The 14,037-nt window shown below is 41.3% G+C and overlaps 1 protein-coding gene across 9 annotated transcripts in view; it reads right to left on the bottom strand.

Moving 5' to 3' along the window:
• The window catches only part of ABI1 (abl interactor 1), a 119,121-nt gene that overhangs the window by 22,215 nt on the left and 82,869 nt on the right, over positions 1–14,037 (bottom strand). For 5 of the 9 annotated variants that reach the window (XM_034760202.1, XM_034760198.1, XM_034760200.1 and 2 more), the window contains exons 3-5: positions 11,508–11,684; positions 2,558–2,572; positions 1,724–1,824 (exon numbers count right to left, since the gene is read on the bottom strand). In XM_034760202.1, coding sequence (XP_034616093.1) covers positions 1,724–1,824; positions 2,558–2,572; positions 11,508–11,684 — 293 coding nt within the window. The remainder of the gene's footprint in view (positions 1–1,723; positions 1,825–2,557; positions 2,573–11,507; positions 11,685–14,037) is intronic. The other 4 variants (XM_034760199.1, XM_034760203.1, XM_034760205.1 and 1 more) reach the window with 1 other exon arrangement.

Here is a 14,037-nt window from a genome sequence, read left to right as displayed (position 1 = left end):
CACAAGCACCTGGTTCCTTCTTTGTTACCTGATCTTTGGACGCTCCTCTTCCCCCCGGCCCAACTACATTTCCCAGAATTCCTTTGCCTTAGAAGGGCCAAGCCCCAGCAACTGACCAGGTGGCAGTGCCTACTCTTAATTGTGCTGCTAACATGCTCTGTTACACTCCTAAAATTGCATATTTTGTGTTGGTTTTAAATTTCTATCAACAGTTTTCAAATGGAAAAAAAAAAGCAGCAAACTTTGTGGTTTCTGGCAATATTTTTGCATGCTTGAGGTAAAGTAGCAGAAAATATTCTAGATGCATGCACTTCGATGCCAAAAGATAAAAAACGGCACACAACACTCTTTCAAAAAGAAAGATAGATGTAAAAGATGTAATCCTTGCTGTGTATTTTGGTCGTTCCCCCAACCAATCCTCTCTTCCCCTCAATATCCAGGATTTCACCCATGATCTTTATCCACTGTTTCCTGAAGGATCCCAGCACACTTCACTCTACCCACAGCTGAAATACAGCATACTCTCTGGTGGGATGGTCTCAATCAAGCAGGTAACTGGAGCCTATGCAATACTAATCAACAGTGGATCAAGATTCTCATTGAATCTTCTGAGTGATCCATAACCCACTCCAAGCAAACAAAAACCCTGGAGAGTTTTTTTGTTTTGTTTTAACTAAACACAGTACATTATTACATTTTGATATATAAACAGTGACAGTGCAGCACTGCATCAGGATTAAAGTCTTCAGTGCTTCCAGAGCCCTGCAACACTCTTTTAAAGGGGGCTGTAGTTCCCCCCACTTTTCTTGCCTGGCTCTCTTGATCCCCACTGTGAGCTGCCTTGTAACCAATCCCACCATTACTCAGCTCCCCAACTTGGAAAACTAACTCATCCGTAGCTGCTAAATTTTTGCCAGCCCACCAGCACTCACGTTCCATCTACCGTACCCTACATGTTAAAGGCAAAGATTCAAGTGACCGTGAACAGCAACATCCCTAGACAGGAGTTTCTGTTTAAGATCTCAACCAAAAGGCCTCACACAATAGTCCAAAACAGAATTGCATTCTATATACTCAGTGTTTTCAAGTATCACCATTTCAATCCATTTCATAATAATCTGTTGATGTACAGAGGTCAAACAGCAGTGAAACAGAAGCTGAAGTAGAAAGTGGTTGTGCTGGGGGCTGCAGTTCCCTCAATTAAGCATTAAAATTTTCATTCAAATGAGCAAACAAATGAGAGTTAGTGTTGCCAGTACATCCTTAACTTCTCTCCACGCACATTTTCCTTAAATATTGCACAACGCATGGAATGCATTTTCACAACTCTCCTCTGTCAAGGAATCAAGAGTGAGTTAGCAACAAAATAAGATTCTTAACACTGAAATCCTTTTGCTTTGTTAGTGTAAATGAGAACCTTAATCAAAATTCATTTTTATTAAATATGCAATAATATTTCTGCCGGATTACTATAAGAAATGAAAACAAACCTCAGCCACTTCAATCTGTAATATAAAAATACTGCCATGAAAAGAGTTTTTTAAATGAAGCCCCTTTGAAAGAATCAGAACATTTCAAATGTTTAGTATGGAAAGGTGATATGTCTAACTCACTAGAGCCCAGAGGGTACTCAGAGCCTTCACATACTCACTTATACAGGCAATATTGATATCTGCACAATTAGAATTCTCTTATAGAGGCTGGATGAAAGTCTCATTCTTACCCCAGAGTTCCCCGGCCTGACATAGGAGGACTTGGTGGTTTTTGTGTAGGTGGATTTGTCCTTGACAAGGTGCCAGTTCTTGCAGGCTGGTTATTTCCATGCTGAAATGAGGGGAACATGATTTTATTTTTATACTTAAATGTCTCTACTTTTGAGAGTTATTTTTTAATGTAAGAATAGGAAGTGAGGATTCCCAGACAGCTATTGAACAGCTGGTTTTATCTACACACTAGAGAAGACAACAGGAAAAGGAAACAAACCCTAAACGTAAGTTTCATATGGTTTTTAACTGTCATTTTACAGCTGAAGTACATCTGAAAATTAAGCAGATGACAAGTTCATGCAAGAGTCTTCCCCTTTTCCCTCTTTAAATTACTATTACATTCCATTTGTGTGTCAGTTCCACTATCAATATTTTAAATAAAAAATTAAAGCTGACTCTATAAAACTGTCAGTCTTCGTTCAAAATTTCTCACTCAATTTAGCTCAGCTATTTGACTAGCACAGTCAAGCATATTGTCTGGGAAACCTCCTATAAAAAAATGTAAGTCGATAGGATCAAGGCATCTACCAAATCAGAGCAAAGCGCTACATGTGTTAGAGAAATTAATATATCTATGTATAAATGCAAATGTCAATATATCACTGATATATTAACACATCCAGGCTAAATGTTGCAAATCTGCACTGAAGTAGAGCTTATTTAACCTAAATAACCTATGAAAAGCAGAGAGAAGTAGAGGAGAGTTCTAGCTTTCAGTTTTAATGGCTCTGCAGCCTCAACTATCAATACAATGAGGCACTGTGGGTCAAATGAGAAATGATTCTTCTTACCTTGGCTTTTAGCCACTTAACGTTGGCAAAAAAAGGGGGGAAAGCAGAAATTAATAGCAAATCTATCACAACTGATAGGACAACTTTTTTTTAATAAAAAAACAAAAACAGTAATTCATTTCCCTAAACTTACATTGCATCCCAGGTATGCTGGTAAAGATCTCATGAGCTCATAAGCAGTCACAGGACAAACATCACAATTAATAGGCATCTCCAAACGAAACACTTAAACTTACATTTATTACCCTCGTGGCCAGCAAAAGGGACACATGCCTCTTGCCAGCCTTAAGTTTCTAAAACCAGTTTAAGATGTTTGGTTGACACTAATCCAAGACCAAGAACATTTTATAGTTATAAAATATCAAAACCACACATTCACTATACAATCTCTATCACACATTACAGAATGTATTAAACCATCAGTAATTTGGGAATAGAACCCAGAATGGAGAAGTCCTACCTGCTGCACTGAATGGCAAAAAAGAATTCAAAGAAGGGAATTCTCAGACTGGATATGCAACAGAGCCTTTCACCGCTCTAGGTTGCCGCTTGAAATCCAATCCAGGTCACTAATGCAGCAGTGCCAGCTCTTATGATTTTATTGCCAGCACCAAAATTAGCATTTGTCTTGAAGTTCTGACTTTTGGAGTCAGATGATGATCTCTGCTTTTGTTTTAAAAAGTAGTACGTTTCTAGCCCTCATGGTTGCAAAGGAAAGCATAAAAATGTGACTTCAGGTTATCCTAAAGGCTCAAAAATCAGAAAACATAAAAAGAACACAAAATGTATTTTTTTAATTATTGGGGGGAGGGAGGAGGGAAAAGATACCTGCCTCAGTTTTTGAGTGGCTGGGGGAAGCAATACTGATAGTGGTAAAAAGTCATTACCTTTTGTTGGCTGTTTGGAAGCAGTTTGGCATTTTCTGACCAATCCCTAAAGAAAAGTTGTCCACGTAATGAGAAATCTAGCATCCTTGTTGGCAGTTTCAGCAGTAGTCAAGATATAGGAAGTGGAACTAGAGTGGGTCCCTCCAACTCTAAGTCTGGACTGAATTTTATTGGCAAGAGGCAGACTAAGGATGTTTATGCTACTATCGTCTCTGACGCACCTGTTCTATGGATGAATACAGAAGTTCAGTCTCCAAGATTGTCAGACTGGTATCATCCCCGAGCACTATATTTTTAAAACAGCTACTAATTTCCTGGAAAACAAAGCTTTTAGCAATGAATCTGCTTTTGTCTCCCCATCTACTATGTTCCTTCCCTTTTTAATTTTTCCAGTTGCTAAGGCCAATGGCGTAAAACAAGGAATTCTGCTAAGAGATCAAGAAGGCCATAGATCCTAACCTTCCAGCTGAAGACTTAAAGAAAGCATGGCATTTTAGCTCAGAACTCCTCCCAGGTCTCTCAAACACTTAACCCCTCCTTTTATCTCAGTCCCACCCCCACCCCTCCCCTCACCCCACCCTGGTCTCCCAGCATAGTCTCATTCATCCAGGTTTCTCAGATCATTTAGTTCTTTTGGTCAGGACTATCTACAAATAAATGATTCTTCCCCCGCACCGCTTTGTTCCATCATGCTCCGCCTCCTCTGCAGAGTGGATGCAGACATCTAGCAGTGATTCAGGGAGCTGCATTTTATTTCAAACACTAAAAATTGTAGCCACATTGTCTAAGAATACAGGAATAAAAAAAGCTTACAGATTAGCTAACCTTAGATGTTCCTTTCACCAATAATCAGTCAATTACACTAGAAAATCCAAGATTTTTCTTGATGACTACTCAACTAACCATTTTTAGCTGTTTTCCTTATTACTCAAATGAGAATATCAGGAGCAGCCCTATGCCAAAACAGCAAAAGTATAGCCTGAGTAGCACGTTGTACGCATGGATCCCCTCCCTACTTTTCCGGTGGAGTACCCGGATCAATTTTGGAGTATCACATGATATGGTATTGGTATTAAAGAAGAGTCACAAGCAGCCAGGGGCTATCTTGGTAGGTGGGAACTGAGGCATAATGAACAGGCTCTCACACATTGCTTCTCACTGGGCTCCTGAAAACTCAGGGATGAACCTAGAAAAAGATACGCGTAACAACCCAGAGGGTTCTCTTCCTGACTCCTACATGTGATCTGCATTCTGGAATTGGGGATTTTTAGTTCCAGTTCTGCCACTAACTTTTGGGACTTTAAGCAAGTCACACTGTCTTAGTTTCCTTATAAGTAAAATGGTGGACAATACTTAGCTCTTGCCTCAGAGGCTGTTCTGGGACCCAAAGAGACAATGTCAGGCCAATATAGGCTCTAAAACAAATCTTCTACAAAAGTAAACATCAGTAGAAAGATTCCGTAATATTTTATTATTTTAATGGAACTTTATTTTTAGATTAGCAATATGCCATATATTGTTTGCAATCCAGTAGTTACAGATTCCTGTTAATGCTGTGTAACCAGAAAGTGAAATGTAAGCAGATGTAGACAATGAACAAAAGGGATAGTACTTTTGTTGTCCAAGTAAACAAAAATCCAGTTGCCTTTTTTAGATTTTCCCTTTTTATTACTCTAAGCGATTATTAGCAGCACAAGAAAGAAAATTTGTTCATGAATTATGTTCAACTTTTATGTCTCTGAAATGTTTGTAAAACATGTAAAATAAATGTTTGGCTTGAGATCCTCAGATGAAGGGTTCTCTATTAGGAGAACGTTACATTACGTTTATATTTTGTAAACATTTCAGTATCACTGACTCCAAGCATTCAAAATCATGAGTCAGGCTCCAAAACTCAAGAGCTTGGCTTACAAAGCAATAGGTTTTTTAAAAGGGGGGGCACATTAGCTTCTAGTTTTGTCTTTCAGGATTCACGCTTCCAAGGTTTTCTCTGCAACAATGAACTTTTTCTAGAAACTTACTTAAAAAATAAATCTAAAGCTGAGATTCTCACTTAAAGTTAATTTAGTGTTTTTCTTAAAGCACCAGCTATCATGAGCCTCATGATAAAATTATCAGTGTTGGCAACACTCATGGTTATTTTTAACCTCAGTGTCCTTTACCCTACAGCAATATGTATTGTTTGATAGTGACCCTCTGAATGATAACATGGCAGCAATGCAATTGGCAAAATGACATGAAGTGCTAGTGTCTGACACTAACCAATACCAGGAACAAGGAGAATTCAGAGTCTCAGGCTCCAAATCATTGGCTGCTTGTAGAAGTGCCTATTTAAATCTTTCTAATAAGTCTCTACAAAAATAGTTAATGCTCAGCTGGATCCAACATAAAAGACCTTTCCCTACAGGGGAGAAAAACAGCAGGTGCACAGAAATCTTTTCCTCATAGTCTTGTCTTTTGTTCTCTGTTTTATGTGGTAGATATAAACATGAAGAATGTAAGTGACTAAGCTGGTACATGGCAAGCATTCACAGATGTTGAAAATCAAACCCACTTCTCATATTTAAGTACTATGGGATTTGGAGCCTCCATCTCCAGCTTAAATTTTCTCCTTTCCCTATCCCCTGCATCTTTCTTGGGTCCATGACTGATTAATCAATCTTCACCTTGTCACAAGTGCCTCATATCTAGGAGATTTTAAAATTCTTCCAAAGTCTCCACTTAAGGTGCTCAGTCTTCCTGTAATTTTTAAAAAATAATTACTAGTTTCATACAATAAACTCAATCAATTGTAACTACTGGACAATTCATTTAGTGAGTGTTAAACACATTATCTACATTTAGCATAAAAATGCATTTCCATTTCTGCTTTAACCTTCATTTTACAATCAGGTGGACTGAGACACCCCGATAGCACCAATTCTACCTGCCTTTCATTTTTCACGCAGAATATTTTAAAATTCTAGCAGGGCTGCTAGACAGGCATAATTCTTTTCAGCAACATTCTTTAAGCCCTGGATTTTCTGTATGGATAACAGCATTTGACCTATTTTTTCCTTCACAAAACAAAAGGAAGAGAATGGAAGAATGGTTAAATTAGCTTGTGTCTAATTTTTTTTTTAGTTACTAAGCCAGAGTCTTCATACATTAAAGCAGCATTTCATGTCATGATAGGTTCTGATTTACATGGGGTTGAGGAGGGAATGACTTCAGTTGTGTCCCCCTGCCCTCATCCCCAGAGAATGGTTGCTGAGTGACTATTTAGTATCTAACAGACTGGCAAAATCTGCTTGTGTGTACATTATTTCTTGCAACCATTTACACAGAACGTTTGTTCAATGAAAAGGGAAGTGAGCCATGTTAAATCTAATGACAAGTGCAACAGTTTAAAAAAAATCCACTGCTCACATATGATGCATCAAAACCAAAAACTTATGGTATCCCTGGGCTCACTGTTCCCATCCCAGGAAAAATCCTACAACTGGAACAGAATTCTAAGCACTGCCCCCTCCAAAGAAAGAGGTTTGAGCATTGTGGAGTAGAGATATGGGGACAGCCTGAAAAACTCTCAGACCCACAAGCCAATAAGAGTATAATTAGGTAGATCCTGGGCCATTTTAGGGGTGGCCTGTCCCTGTGTGCTAACTGTGGACTCTGGATCCCACACAGCACCCAGGTTCCTTAAGGATCTGGGCTGCCGCTGATTAACTCCCTACAATGGTAGTGTAGCCTTTTGGTACATAGAAACTGTGGTGGGCAGTTTATACTACTAGAAACATCATCAACTCCCACAGCGATTTCCCCAGCAGGAGGGAAATATACTATGGAGAACAGCTGCTGCCTATCTTCTCCCTCCCCCATCAGCAGAGCATCAACCACACAACAGCTGCTGATCTCATGGGCTCAGAGGGCAGGAGAAATACACAGAGCAGAGCCCTTCCTCATGCCTCTCCATACATGTTCCTGCTTTTGCTTCTCTCCTTATGCATGATGATCCACTCCCTATTCCCAGGGTGAGATTCAAAATAAAGTGTGAGAAACTTTTGTCCCATTAGGGAAGGGAATTCAGGAACAAATACTTTGGGAGAGAGGAGTATTTGAGTAGTTCCAGTACCAGCTTTGTTTCTATCATTTTTTTTAATTGAATAAATGAGAGTTAATTTGAATTTATGTTTATCAAACAAAACAGTTCTGGTATTGCTCACTGCAAATAATTTTTAAGGCATTTAAATATATTTAAAAATATTCTCACAGACATTAGAAATAACAATACAGACTATTGTTCCACATTTATTCTGGTGGCTTTTCATGTTTTCCTTACCATCTCCCCCACTTTGTTCTTACCTCCACCAAAACAGAATGAAGTCACACAAACAGTGATAACTTAGCCCTTATAAAGGATGATGTTGCACTGTTTGAACATTAGTTAACACTTACTCAATAGTTACCTCGTTTGTAAATATTATGCCCCATTTTATTGAGGAAAAAGACAATGTATGAACAGGGAAAATTTACAGCTGGTCAATCTATGGGGGAGCTGGGATTAGAACTACAATTTCTGGTTTTGTCAGGAAATCATGCTACCTCCAAGGCCTAGACAATTTCCATCAATGCTTTAACCTGGATGAATTTGTGGTCAAGAGTATACGGTTGGCAGCAGTAAAGTCCGATATCCTCTTTATCCACATATTGGGTATTGTAGCAGGGTAGTCACCCCGCTCCTGCCAGGAGGGGTTAAAAACAGCCCTGGAGAGGGCTGTGGCTGGGGAAAGGATGATTGGGGCATGGCCCCAGCTAAGGCTGCTTCCCCAATCAGGCCACAGCTGACCCTATAAAAGGGCTGCTAGCCAGAGCTCAAGAGTCTCTAGCTGTTGAGGGAGACGAGCCTGGCTGCTGTGAGCTGAGCAAGGTACCTGGAGTGTAGCAGGGCTGGGGGAAGGTGAGAGGAGCTGGGGAGCTCCAGCCTGGAAACTCCCCAGGCTGCAGGCCTTGATAAAGGCCGGAAAGGTACTGGGGTTGCAGAGGCGCAGCCCACAGGAGGCAAAGGCAGCAGGTCCAAACTCTCCATGCCGATGATGAATGGCTTGTACGCTGCAGTCAGTCCCAGTGAGCGGGGGCTAGATAGTGACCGTCAGCCATAGACTGAGGCGAGGTGGGGGATAGAGAGTTGGGGGTTCCCCGAGGAGGGGAGACCCAAGTTGTGGGGGTACTGCCAGGGGGCAGAACTCCTAAGCAAAGGGGCACCGGGGTCTGGGAGGGACATGGGGAACAGCAGCAAGCGGGGCATCAGCCTGCAGAGGGCACTCCGGAGGCTGGAAAAGCTAGTTCCCTGAAAGGCCAGCAGGAAGCGCCGCAGCAGTGAGTCACACCCTGTCACAGGTATGCTGAAGAATTTGCAATGCAGCTTTCTCCATTCCTGCCACTAACCAAGTCAGCCCCAATTTGACAGAACCACTCTGGTTAGGTTTGAGACATAACTTGAGCTCCCAACACAGAGCCTTTTATTAACAACAAATAAATATTAACAATGTCAAATATCAATGGCCATTTGACTATGCGAACTCCTGCTGACTGGGAAGTGATCTGAGACTGTCAATTCAATTTCAAGTAGAAATCTGAACTGGAAGCCAGAAGTGGAAAGCTTTTTGCACTGAGCCATCTATCCTCTTTATATCTAAGACTGAAGGCAGGACAAGCAACCTCCTTTACAGCTACAATCAGTACCACATCCTAAGAGACAGTGTGACATACCAGTTAGGTGTCTATGATTAATAGTCTCTCTGGGTGACATACATACAGCTACTGAAGTGGTTGGGTTGAGGTCTATGTTTATAGAGAGTGGAAGGCTATAGATGCCATTTCCAATAGCAGGTGTGTATGGTTTACCTGGCAATTATGGTATTTGCATAATGAATCCATGTGGTAGAGACAAGGGCATCATCTTTTCACACAGCCATTGTCCCATCGCCTATAGCAGAATTGATAGCATGGCAGTAGGCCAATCACACAGTGAAGAAACAAAAGCAAGATATAGTTAACATAGTACACTACAAATCAAGGCCACTAAACTTCAGGTTTCTTCTTTGGAATGGTTTCTAGTAAAGTCAATTTTCTATAATGAGGTTAATTAGTTGGCAGATGGCAAAAGCTACCATTGAAACTTGTATAAAATTGCAAAGAGCCTTTTAGAAAAAAGCCATTTGCCCAGCGAACAGAAGATTATCAGTTCCAAAGGGCAGGCTATTTTTTTTTCCTAACTGAAGTTGAACATGTTATTAAAATAGACATGCCAAAATAAAAAAAAGTGTACAAATTGAAGAAAGCTGCTATTACGATGTAACAGCATTGGAGTCTAAACCAAACATTTAGTTTATGAGGCTCAAGGACATGCACCCCTCAATAATGCAGCAGTGGCTAATTGATTAGTCTATTTTATGGTCTTCTAGATAGACTATCACTCTGGTATCTAAACGGTGAACTGAGAGCTGGCATCGGAAACATGGATTCTGACACTTCTCTACTGACTCAAGCTACCTTCTCTCATATGCAAGGGGCCCTAAATGAAAAAAGTGACTAACTTCTATGGAGGTCAAATGGATTCCTTTGCATCATTGCTCTTATGTTCCAACACTGTACGTTTCATCTGCTTTGCATCGCTGTACCAATATAGAGCAGCCCTAAGCCCAGTGGATCTTGCTCACAGGGTACGTCTACACTGCAATTAAACACCCACAGTTGGCCCGTGCCAACTCTCAGGGCTCGGGTTCAGGGACTGTTTAATTGTGGTGTAGATGTTCAGACTCAGGTTGCAGCCCAAGCTCTGGGACCCTCCCACCTCACAGGGTCCTACAACCCAGGTTCCAGCCCATGTCTGAACATCTACACGGCAATTCAACAGTCCCTTAGCCCGAGCCCTGCGACTCGGGGTCAGCTGGCATGGGCCAGCTCGCAGGTTTTTATTTGCAATGTAGACATCCCCTCAGAGGTTCTCTGCTGTGTAGTGAGATCCTCAGGCACTACAGGGCCCCCTAGCAGCTCCTATGCCTTGAGGCTGGTGACAGCTGTCACAGGTTAAAACAGCCTTCTTCACTGTGCTTAGCTGCTGCTAAGCAACCCCAGGATCACTGAAATGCCAAGGACACCTTGGCACCTCTTCATTTCCCTCCATCTGTGGTGACTGATTCTCTGCCACAGACAAGGATCTAGTCCTTAGAGCTGAGCACTACAGAAAGGCACTTCAAGATTGATGCAGCTGCTTTCCTGACTGATTAGCGCACACAAATCCTTATTTGGATACAAGGTCCTGAATAAAAGCTTTTTAAGTTAAGTCGGGGGAAGACTGCAATTAACTGAATGTACTATCATGTCAGCTAAGGAAAAATAAAACCTGCTATTACCAGACAAGGAAAGATTCCCAGATGGCAAAAGATACCATGTTGATTAGTCTTACCTAACTCTCCTGCAGCCATCTGTTGTACCCAAAAAAGTTGAGTTTGGTCAAGGCACTTGGTATACATGGAGGAAGATTTCCAAATGAAAAATGGAAAGCGAAGTGTCAACTCCCACTGATTTTTCAGTGGGGGCTGCCCTTCGTGCCTTTAAAAAAAACCTCTCCCTAATGAAGTCTCCAGCCATCAAGTTTGCGCGTGACCTAAACTTTACTTTAAATTTAAAAAGTGGGAGTGTAGGAGAAGAAAGGGATAAAAGGGGCTTTTGCAGCACTTTTTTTAAACTGAGTAATGTTTTTCATAACAAGTCAGTCAAGTCCCTTTTTCTAACGAGTCATTAGTGCAATTGCATTGTTATGAAATAATTATCATCAGAATCGTGAGCCATTGTTTCCTGGTTTGTGGTTACTTCAGGCAGTCACAAGTTTATAAGCAGAAATTGCTCAAGACCTCAACATAAAAAAAATCTCACTTTGTGCCTGTGCTGCTCCTGGGTACGTTTGTATCAACCCCTCACTCCTCACAGCAGCACCAACCACTAAGTATTTTAATCTCAACTAAAATTCCCACTGCATTCAGTTCGAATAGGTCTTCAAAATTTACATGGATTCTCACCTTTACACCATGGCCGACATCATCCAGCACGGTATAGTCGATAGGTTTTCGAATGTACCTTACAGGACGTTCCATGTTCGCCGGCGCTATAATTTTATGAGTTCTTGATGTGTTCTTATTGGTTGTCAAAATACCTATCTCTCTGCGAGCCACTTTCTCTTTATGGATGTCCACAGTCTAAATTTAAAACAGAAAAGGATGTTTTATTTAAAGACATGCCTAAACATTCAAGTCAAAATCAATTAATCTGAATTATTAAATTAATAGCACTCGAAACGACCTACTTTATTAACCTCACTAAAATAAGGAAAAGTTTGCAAAAAAATTTAGAGTAATAAACAAGATCCTTGTTCTAAAAATAAAATAATTACACTCTGCGGAATAACAATGCAGTTCCAAGTAAGAATAGTAGTAAAGTGATCTATTATAAAATATTTGATTTTTCAAACACACCTTATAGATATTACTGGATTAACCACCAACACCCTTATAATTGACATTAGTGATCAGTTATTCCATTTTTACAGACGAGAAACGAAGACAAAGATTAAGTGACTTGCCCCAAGCCACCAACACGCTCTCAAGCCACCCACTTACTACACCAGAAAGAAAGTTTCCTTGCCACTAATGTTTTAGCTACCTTATGTGCCTGCTCCAAATTTTGTCTTTACCAAAGAAAATGGATCCAAAGCTTAACACTGTCTATTGTATGCCTTAAATAGGGCATCCATCTCTACTCAGAATGGAGATTTAGTTTGGTGGATCCAACCCCTGGAATTAACTTCCGGGGGGGGGGGGGGGAGAAAGGGTTACACCTGTACTGTGCTCTGCCAATTTAGAGGGCAAGGACCAAATAAGTAGAGGCAGTACAGACTAGGGGACCCTGACTCTGCAATTTGAAGGAGCAAACTAATTTTGATGGCATAAAAACAAGCCTCTCTGCACATAAGTTGGGCATTGTTTATTTAACTCCTAGCTGAGGGAACCAAATTAAAAGGCCAAGGATATAGACCAACAATCAGAACCCAGGAGAGGGAGAGTGAAAAAGAGCAAGAAGATCCTTGTCTGTAAGTACTTGTTTGGATCAGTCTCTGGAAACAGCCATCTGCCCCAATCAAAACCAATATTGTGCTGCATAGACTTTACTAAACAAAGTGGACACAAGCACCCAGATGAATCATAAAATTAGTTTGTATTCAAAAGCAATTTTTCACCATCTAATCATGCCCAACACCTAAGCACCCAGGAGGTCAACAGATCTTAAAGAAAACACGGGTACATTTACACTGTAAAACAAAAAACAACACTTCCCCCACAGAAGTGGATGTCAGAGCCCGGGTCAGTTCACTCAGGATTGTGCTAAAGGGCTAAAGATCGCAGTGTAGACATTCCTGCTTGGGCTGAAGCTTGAGCACTGAAACCCTCCCACCATTGCCAAGTTTCAGAGCACACACCAAGGTTGTTTTTTTTGTTTTGTTTTGTTTTTAATATTGCAGACTTACCTTAACTCTTTGCTGACTAAGCATACAGAGGTGATTTTCAAATGCTTGCAACAGAAGAATGGATTTAGTCAATTGAATTCTAGTATGTGCTTAAATCATCTTGAGCTCTTTGGAGTTATAGTAGAAGGAATAAAAACCTTTCACAGCAGTTTCTATACCCTATTAAAAATCACAAACTAGTGGAGGAGGAACTTAAAAGAAGCAAAGTCTAGTGGGCTTGTTTTCACAGCCTCAGACTGAATAATAGATTGTCTTTTGCAAAAGACAGTTACCTTTTCCATAACTGGCATTCTTCAAGATGTGTTGCTCATTTCCATTCCACAATAGGTGTGTGCGCTCGCCACAGGCACCGGTGCCGGAAGTTTTTCCCTTAGCAATACCCATAGGGAAGCACCCCCAGCGACCACTGGAGCGGCGCTGCTATGGCATGTTATAAAGGGCGCTGCGCGCTCCCCCCACCCTCAGTTCCTTCTTGCCAGACAACTCTGACAGAGGGGAAGGAGGGCAGGATGTGGAATGGACATGAGCAACACATCTCGAAGAACACCAGTTATGGAAAAGGTAACTGAGTGATTGCTCATGTGCATTCCACAATAGGTGATTCCAAACTATATCTGCTGGAGGTGGGTAGGAGTTCAGACACTCACGACGGAGCACTGCCTTGCCAAACCCAGCGTCCTCCCTAGTTTGGGAGACGATCGCATAATATGAGGTGAACATGTGGACCAATGACCACGTGGCAGCCCTACAAATGTCCTGAATAGGGACATGAGCCTGAAAGGCTTGCGCCCTGGTCGAGTGCACCCTCACAATCGGCGGCGGGGGAACCCCCGTCAGGTCATAACAAGTACAGATACATGAAGTGATCCAGTTGGAGAGCCGCTGAGTGGAAATGGCCGACCTTTCATGCGCATGGCAGTAGCGATGAACAGTTGCGAAGACTTATTGAACAGTTTTGTATGTTCCAGGTAAAAGGCCAGAGCCTGTCTCACATCTAGCATGTGAAGGCGGTGCTCCTCACTGGACGC

This window comes from Trachemys scripta, chromosome 2, assembly GCF_013100865.1.
Source record: "Trachemys scripta elegans isolate TJP31775 chromosome 2, CAS_Tse_1.0, whole genome shotgun sequence".
Classification (NCBI taxonomy): Eukaryota; Metazoa; Chordata; order Testudines; family Emydidae; genus Trachemys; species Trachemys scripta.
The sequence above is the reverse complement of the archived record's forward strand: the minus strand, read 5'-3'. Positions and strand labels throughout refer to the sequence as shown.